The sequence below is a fragment of the Corticium candelabrum genome, chromosome 5 (genome assembly GCF_963422355.1).
Source record: "Corticium candelabrum chromosome 5, ooCorCand1.1, whole genome shotgun sequence".
Taxonomy (NCBI): domain Eukaryota; kingdom Metazoa; phylum Porifera; class Homoscleromorpha; order Homosclerophorida; family Plakinidae; genus Corticium; species Corticium candelabrum.
In genome coordinates this window covers 6,998,011-7,006,486 of record NC_085089.1, presented here as the reverse complement: position 1 = coordinate 7,006,486, position 8,476 = coordinate 6,998,011, and the positions used below count along the sequence as shown (strand labels likewise).

Below are 8,476 nucleotides of genomic sequence, written 5' to 3'. Positions count from 1 at the left end.
GATTGAGAAAGAGGCCCTCGCGGTAACGTGAGCCAGCGAACGCTTCAGCCATCATCTCGTGGGTGTCACATTTTCAATCGAGACAGACCTCAAAGCGTTGGGGCCACGTTTGTCCAGAAAACCTTTCGGCATCCTCCCCCCGTATAAACAAAATAATATTACGGTTTCGCTGAAATTGATGAGGTACCACTTCAATATCTGTCATGTGCCCGGGAAAGATCTAGTTACAGCGAACGCGCTTTCGCGAGCTCCCTCTGGCACTAGTCTACCACATAATCACATACTACAAGACGAAGCGGCAGCCTGCATGTCCGTTGCTACGGACTCCCTTCCGGCATCAGACGAACGCCGTACTGAATTGGCAGCCCACCAAAAGGACGACTCGATATGCAGGGCCATTGCAATACTGTAAGGACGGCTGGCCTCTTGCCTCTGACCTACCTGAACTTCTCAAGCCCTACTGGCCAAAGAGGGGAGAGATCACTAGTAGTCAAGACGACCTACTCCTTTCGGTTCCAGAATTGTGGTCCCAGCGACGCTACGCTTACAGATACTAGAGCAGTTGCACCGAGGACACCAAGGAATAACCAAAACTCGGGAAAGAGCAAAGCAGTCACTATGGTGGCCGGGCTTGAGTAGCCAAATAGAACTCTATATTCGGAATTGTCGGGTCTGTGCACAGAACCACTCTCCAACCACAGAGAACCACTTATCACCACCCAACTTCCTTATCTTCCATGGCAAAAGGTAGGTGCAGATTTTTTCGAATATGCGAAGAGGAGCTATCTACTCGTTATCGATTATTACTCCCGTTTCATTGAGACCTGTTCCATGCCCACTATGTCCTCTACTCACACGATCCAGCAACTTATGTCAATTTTTGCCCGTCACCGATTGCCCGAAGAAATTATTACTGACAACGGCCCTCAATTCTGTGCGAGAGAGTTCTCAGAGTTTACTTCAAAATATATAATTAGACACAACACAAGCAGCCCCCAATTCCCACAGGCCAACGGAATGGCTGAACGTGCTGTGGAGACGATCAAGTCCCTACTGAGTTCCTCACCTGATGCGGATACAGCTCTGCTCTTCTACCGCTCAACACCAATGAAGCACGGTTAGAGCTCTGCCCAGTTACCGTTTGGACGGCGCATCCGATCCACCTTGCCTATGACGACAGAACAACAGCGTCCAACACTACCTGACACCAAGATTTTTCACAACAAGGATAATGATCTCAGATTACGCCAACAATCTAACCGTGACGACCGTCACCGAGCTCGTACGCTTCCTCCACTATCAGAAGGTACCCCCGTGTTCACACCTGATCGCCAGGAAAGTGGCCATATTGTATCTCAGCTCGCATGTCACTCATATGTGGTGTCTACCCCAAGTAGAGAGTTTTGTATAAATCGACGACATATCAACACGTTACCCCTCACAGACATAGAAGACGAAACGGAGTCTTCCGAGACACAACAGGCATCACGTGACAAGGAGAATGATGGGGCGCCAGGAACACCCTTGCACACAACACCCCAGGAGCAGACTGTTTCTCCTCCTGTGACGATCACTCGCAGTGGACGTGCGGTGCGACCGCCCTTCAAACTGGACTGGTAACAATCAATTAATGGAGATGGTGTTGGACAGACGTTGTTGTAGAAGTAAAGTTTGTTGTGTTTTTATTGCGTAACTGTAAGCTTGTAGGTAAAGTGTTGTAATGAACAATAATATGGTTCGGGAGAGAGATGTAGTGTGGCAGCTATGTATTTACAGTTATATCCCGGATAGATACTGGGTTGGGGAGACAGAGTTTCCGGAATCGGAGTTGGTGCCCATTGTGCCTCGTCTGCTCTCAACAACGTTTACACTACAGATAGCGCATGATTGTTTATTCGAAGTTGACATGTTTGTTTGTTTGTGACAGCCGATCGACGTATACTACCATGTGGTATTGCCGTCAAGATTTTATCTAGTTAAAGTTACACACAGCGATAGCTATAGAGTTGTAAGCTAGCGCCTGAGCAAGCATGTGCCTCAATGACTTGCAGTGCTCGGCTTAGAGGGACTGTAAATCGCAGAACGAAAGAATACCAGGCACTCTCTACGACATCTTGTTGAGGCACGTGGTAAGGACTTCTACCCCACGCATGCATCTTTGAGGAGACCTGATCGAAGTCATGTTCTACCGTAGTAACGCCCTGGGCGTATAGAAAAGAAAATTTTTTCTGGGCGTATACTAGGGCATGGGCGTTATTTTGGTTCTAGGCGTATAGATGGTCACAAAATGCTGTCATTTGGCCAGTCATCATCTAGATACTTGAAGACAGAAATACCACAAATGCTTGCAATTATCCATTTGCAAGATCAAAGGTACTGGTATCCATACAGCATCAACATACACGCAGAGACTACACACTATACACACGTGGTCGCCCTGGAGCCTGTCAAGAGCATCAGGGTCGGTAATTGCAACGAAGACACGAGTCTAGCGGCAAGCACTTTCACTCAACATTGACACCAGCTCATCAAACGCACACAGACGAAGACGAATGTCTGCGGACCCGTTTTGTTTTGTCTGCGCATGCGTATCCTGGGCTTATACGTGGGCATGGGCGTATACGTGGGCATGGGCGTATACGTGGGCATGGACGTATAGTTGGGCATGGGTGTTTTTCAGGCTGAAAGTTCTGACCTGTCGCACAAGGGCGTATATACGGGCATGAGGGTTATTTCAGTATGGGCGTTATTACGGGCGAATACGGATATCTACGTATAAGATTGTTGTGTGATTTACCTTGGCTTTGATCATTCATGTCTTTCTGCAAACGATTCTAGACAGACGACAACTCGTTATAGGATTAGATGGCATGCTGAGTAGTCGCAAGCGAATTGCTTACCTCTCAGGTTACCCTATAGACAACAAACACTTCTTCTGCAACTTGTACTGCTACGACGCACATGCATGCACATATGCACATGCATGCGTCACCAGTTGTAGCCGCGTCCCCAGACTCACGTGAGCCTGGCAGTGTCCGGTTCCCGTATGAGACTTTCAGCTACGTTAGGCTGAAAGTCTCATACGGGAACCGGACACTGCCAGGCTCACGTGAGTCTGGGGAGGAGGCTAACCAGTTGTATGTGTAGCTATAGATAAATACCACGTGAGCACGTGACAAACCGGAAAATTGTTGCATAATCAACTGGAAGTGCAACTGCCTTTTAGAAGAGGTGTTTACACGACTGGACAAAAGCAATTTATAGTTTTGGTCCGAATAGTTACGTAATTACGGAAAGCATTATGATACGGCTGCATAAGTAGTCTATTGGCAATGAGAGCAGACGTTCACTTCAAAATTAAAATTAACAGGAATCATGTAAAATTAAAACACTTATGCTACGTTTGAAGGTAACAAGACAACTAGTCTACTAGACATGATAGTTAGCTAGACGACTCTAATTAGCTAGACGACTGTCTAATTAGCTCGATCGCATGTATTCGTACTGTTGTCTCTACAGTCTCGTGTGGTCAAGGGAGACTACATTTAAATTTAATGTCTACACGTTTACTGTACCAGAGTACAATCGCAGATTTTGTAAATTAGTATTCTTTGTACAAAAATGCAGTAGGGAGTCAGGTGATGATCACGTGATCGAACTAGTTATGGCCGCAGGTGGAGACGACGTCTGGGAAAGGAGTGTAATGAAGAAACTTCCACAATTAGTTAAAGCCTTACGTCCAAGCCTTCTGTTAGATCATCTACGTGCTAGTGAACTGCTTGCTTCTGAAGAGTACCGTAGACTACAGGCAATGACGACAGAAGAAGAACGGTCGCGTGAGCTTCTCCACAATTATCTTCCAACTAAAGGAAAAACAGCATACTCTAAATTCTGCAACGTTCTGAGTGAAGTAGAAGGCCAAACGCATGTTCTAACAGAAATACTACAAGAGAGAAGTCGTCCTAGGCCTGCCAAGCGCAAACTGTCACCTCAACGGTCATCTGTCGATTTCAGACAAACTCGGTCTCGAGCAGCCAAGATCAGCAAACCATCCGACAAAAGGGCAACGTTTGTCTTCAAATCTGAGTATGAAGCAATAGTTAAACCTCGAGAAAATGCTCTTAGAAAAGTATGCCAGAATCTGTTTGGCACCGACCCAAACGAAGTGAAGTTCGTGTATGGTGGAAGTGGAAACATTGAAGACAGCCGTCCATGTCACTGCGACGCCGAGGTGAAGCTACTAAGTCTGGTGATTTATGGAGTGGCGGCAGAGAAGGTGCGAGAGATGCGAGATCATTTGATCGATTGTGTAATGACATTTTTGAGGAAAGAGAAAGTAGTAGTGGATCGTAACGACGTTGAATTTCTGGAAGCGGCAGAGAGCTCGGCATTCGTTGTACTGCGCATGCCCTTTAGTGTCTACTTTCCTCTACTGTGCATCTTTGCAGAACCAGGTAAAGAGCACCAATTTGGTAGCATACTTCAAACTCTCTTTCCTGATATGACAAAGGCAATGCTTTGTGTGGGAGGCTTGCCTTTCATTCTCCTACAAGGTGAACGTCCAAGTCAAACAACGTCTGCTGGTATGGAAGTATCGGAACTACCTAGTGAGCAGAAGACAGCAAGTGATTACGAGCAGTCTCTTACGACTTCTCAGCATACGACCAAAGTAGTTGCAGGTTTCAAGCTTGAACGAAGTGATCACCACAGGGAGCGTTTTGAGATGCTGCCTCCTATAGCACGAGACATTGCAATCAGTCAGTTACCCGAAGAAGTCCGTCTTTCTCTCACTAGAATCTCTGATAATAGTACTGCAAAGAATGAAACTTGCCAGCGTTATTTGATAGATCATTTTCCAGACTACTTTGATACCGAGCCTAAGAGACTAAACTTTGACCAACGTCAAACAGGATTTATGGATGATTTGATTCGATTTCTAGGAATGACGGTCAACGGTTCAATAGAAGATCTGTACGCCGTGCTTCACGATTTGAGATGTACAGATGCATGCCATGTACTGCAAAAATATGTAACAGGTACAACAACATTGTGCGTCGTTTCTATGTGGATATGTTGCACTAATTAATTAAGTAATATTATTTGACAGGCCACAGCACGTCCGTGAAAGAACAAGAAAACTACATTGTATTTGTACGTCTGAATGACTTTATTTCACAAAAACATTTTTGACAATTTTATTTTTTAGGATTGCGTTGAGAAACTACCACACGCCGTCACACAGAGACAAGATGAGTTAGCGATGGTCAGAGAAGGATTTGACAATCTTCGGTCGCAGTTGGGTGAGCACAGTTTACACTACGTGTGCATTACTGGTCATCTAGCTTCTGGCAAGACAGAGTTGGCTCGACAGTATGTCAGCTGGTTGCTCAACAGGTGGAGAACAGACGCAGAAACAGATGGCAACAATCGATATTTGGCAGTCATACTGAAATCGAGTTCATTGGAGGAGTTGGAGTCGGGTCTTTGTTGCTTTTGCTACCAGATGGGATGGCCTATCGTTGCTGAGACGGTGGGACGCATAAATAACAAAGTCCGGAGAATCAGCATGTTGTTAGAGAACGTCGGTCACGTGTTTCTTAACAGTAAGGAGTGGATTCTAGTTCTCGATGATATGCAGCAGTCCACGTGGGATGCGATATCTCCACTGTTGCCTCGTCTCGGATCCGACTCTTGGGGCAACGGTAACGTCTTAATTACTACAGAGAAAGCACTTGGCGATACCGGAGACAGAATGAGAGTGACGGAAATAACTCCTAGGATAAAACACAGTAATGCTGTTCAGCTGTTTACTTCTCTATCGGGAGTAGCAGACAAATCGTTTGCAGAGAAGGTAAGCAACTTGCTAGATTATCACGTCGCGGCGATAGCCATTGCAGCGCAGTATTGTCGTCGATTTCCCGAGATATCACCCAATCAATATATCAGTTATCTGGAGAACGAAATCACGAAGACAGAAGAAGATACTGTTCACGAATTACCGCGAGTTCTCCAAGCGTCGTTGAAGCTAATGCTGTCGGCAGCGGCTGAAGCGGACGACGCGTTTCGGTCCGTTATACAGTTGTTGTCGGTTACCGGTCCGTATTTGATGCCCAACAAGCTACTTGAAGAGTTTGTGCGTCAGTGGCGTCCAAAGGGCATGCTACCGGCCTTGCTGCGATTCGTTCAACGTAAAACGGTGGCCGGCGACATGGAAGACTACCAACTGTTTCTACGGTCTCGTATGCCTTTTGATGCTAAAGAAGCGGACGAGTCGATTAGCGCCATATCTCTGCATTCGTCGACTCGCCATGTCGTGAACAAAATCGAAGAAGAAAACGATGCAGAGACCGATCGGTACAAACTCTGGCTGTCGGCAATTCAGTCATCGGTTCAGTGCTGCGATGTAGTCGATCTGATATCGGGTCGAAATAGGCGCGCCCAACTGCGCAGACTCCTTCTCCCGCACATGCTACACATGCTCTCATCGAGTCATTACGACGCGTCCACTGCAGTAGAAACCGTGGGAGATGCATGGCTCATATGCGCGGCAGGAATCGAGGCTATGGGAGGGCCGTGTAGAATCGGTCACTGGACGACGGTCGAAAACAAATTGGAACAACAACGAGATTGCATCGAGAACGCGCTGGCAGTCTACGACAATCTGACCGGTATACTTCCGGCTAAAGTAATCGAATGTCACCATTTTCTGAGCGAGATCTACGAGGGGTTGTTCCAGATCGACGAGGCTAGAAGGCACGCTGATATGGCCGTAGAACTGAGCAGAGCCGGTCAGAGCACGCTGCGCCCTACCAACGTCGCTCGGGCGCTGAAAATACTGGGACGGATCAATTTGGACATGGGAAACAGCGAAGAGGCCGTCACGTACCTTCAAGAGAGCAGACGGCTGTTTCGACGACGACGGAAAAACCTTCAAGAGGCATCCGTCGTCACACTCACGGCCCGTGCTTATCACGACTTAGGAAAAAATGATGTATCCCAGTCTCTTCTCAAAGAGGCGAATACATTGCTAGCTAGAACTAACACAACGGCAGTCGACGAGACTTCGCTTTGGATTCGCTCTCAAATTCTTGCCAGTCTCGGACGATCCTACTTGGAACCGGATTTCACCGAGGCTGCCAAAGCCATCGAATTTTTAGAAAAGAGTCTCGACATCCGACTGCGCATGTACGGATATCAACACTCGATGTCAGCATTGGCAATGACCGCGCTAGGCAGAGCATATTTAGTAAACCAACAGCATCTCGTTGCTAAAGCGAAACTCGAGAGAGCGCTCGAGATTCAAAACCTCATTCTTTATCCGGGCCATCCCGACAAGGCAATGACGATGCAAGTGTTGGGCAACGTCGAACGGAGATGCGAGAACTTGTCCGAGGCGGTTCGCCTTCTCAAGCAGAGTCTGTCGATGCGACAGCGGGTCTTCGGTCCGTCTCATCACGATGTGGCGTTCGTCGAGACCGATCTGGCCGTCGTTCTACTGGAGATGTCAAAAACGGCGGAGGCTCTTACCCTGTTGCTAGACGCACTCAAAATTAAGTGTAATCGTTTCGGAGAGCGTCACATCGAAATGGCCATCGCGTACGGTTGTCTGCGAGATGCGTATCAAGCGATGGGAGACGAAAAGAATGCACAACGGTGTAAAGACTTGCATTCAGACATCATGCAACAGATAAGAAACGGAACGAGTAACACCTCGTCATAACAGAGCACATGTCTAGACGCCATTTTAGTGATGTTCCTTATTGTGGAGTGACGGATAGACACGCAACATACATTATTTTGTAAAACCGGTTTTTTGAAGACAACATTTTATATACTGATGATGTCACAATTTACTGTGACTGTGTCGTTTTGTCTATTATATTTTGGCTGTATTTTTCGGCTGTTGCGCAGACTATGTTACTATTTCTATGCGATGTAGACGGCGTTTGTACGGCTGTTTTGATGCCGCAACGTAGAACGATGAAGAAATACGCAGACAAATACGTCGTCGTTCCAATTTTTTTATTGACTAATAAGATATGTAAGATACGGTGCGTCTGTGTAAGTGTGCTAAATTTAGTTTAATATGATTGCGCATAATATCATACATCGGAGGTGGCTTGAACCCTCGTGCACGCGCTAGTCGGTATCTCGCGATCGGTACACGTACACGTACTTACACCGGGTGTCATGGTGCATGATTTGGTAGTTTGGTGCCCGCCGGTGTTTTGGTACCTAGGGTACCATATTACCGGTGATATGGTACCCACCAAAGTGCTAAGAACAGTAGAGCTGTCCCAGCAGGATGTAGGCGGAAGGGTCAGGCTACTTGAGACAAGCTTGTCGGTACCGGAGGGATGAAGGCAGAACAAAAATGCTTTCAGAGTACAGCCAAAGGCAGCTTGATGGAAGGTATAGGTTTCTAGCAACGTCGCATATTTTCGCACAGTGACTCACAGTCGATCACTTTAGAATG

The 8,476-nt window shown here is 46.8% G+C and overlaps 2 protein-coding genes across 2 annotated transcripts; both read left to right on the top strand.

Annotated features, from left to right (window-relative positions):
• Nucleotides 1-3,493: 3,493 nt before the first annotated feature.
• Nucleotides 3,494-4,844, top strand: LOC134179656 (uncharacterized). The gene is made up of 2 exons (XM_062646592.1): nucleotides 3,494-4,757; nucleotides 4,810-4,844. Exons 1-2 carry the CDS (start codon nucleotides 3,494-3,496, stop codon nucleotides 4,842-4,844), a joined length of 1,299 nt encoding a protein of 432 aa, XP_062502576.1.
• Nucleotides 4,816-8,048, top strand: LOC134180084 (uncharacterized). Its single transcript, XM_062647163.1, has 3 exons — nucleotides 4,816-5,036; nucleotides 5,108-5,151; nucleotides 5,207-8,048. Exons 1-3 carry the CDS (start codon nucleotides 4,916-4,918, stop codon nucleotides 7,718-7,720), a joined length of 2,679 nt encoding a protein of 892 aa, XP_062503147.1. The 5' UTR covers nucleotides 4,816-4,915; the 3' UTR covers nucleotides 7,721-8,048.
• Nucleotides 8,049-8,476: the final 428 nt, after the last annotated feature.

Excerpts from the sequence above, each read along its gene's own strand:
- LOC134179656 (XM_062646592.1), top strand. The coding sequence starts at position 3,494 with ATGTATTCGTACTGTTGTCTCTACAGTCTCGTGTGGTCAAGGGAGACT. Across the intron at positions 4,758-4,809 it reads AGCACGAGACATTGCAATCA|TACTGCAAAGAATGAAACTT; the intron begins GTCAGTTACCCG and ends CTCTGATAATAG.
- LOC134180084 (XM_062647163.1), top strand. The coding sequence starts at position 4,916 with ATGGATGATTTGATTCGATTTCTAGGAATGACGGTCAACGGTTCAATA. Across the intron at positions 5,037-5,107 it reads ACTGCAAAAATATGTAACAG|GCCACAGCACGTCCGTGAAA; the intron begins GTACAACAACAT and ends ATTATTTGACAG. Across the intron at positions 5,152-5,206 it reads AAGAAAACTACATTGTATTT|GATTGCGTTGAGAAACTACC; the intron begins GTACGTCTGAAT and ends TTTATTTTTTAG.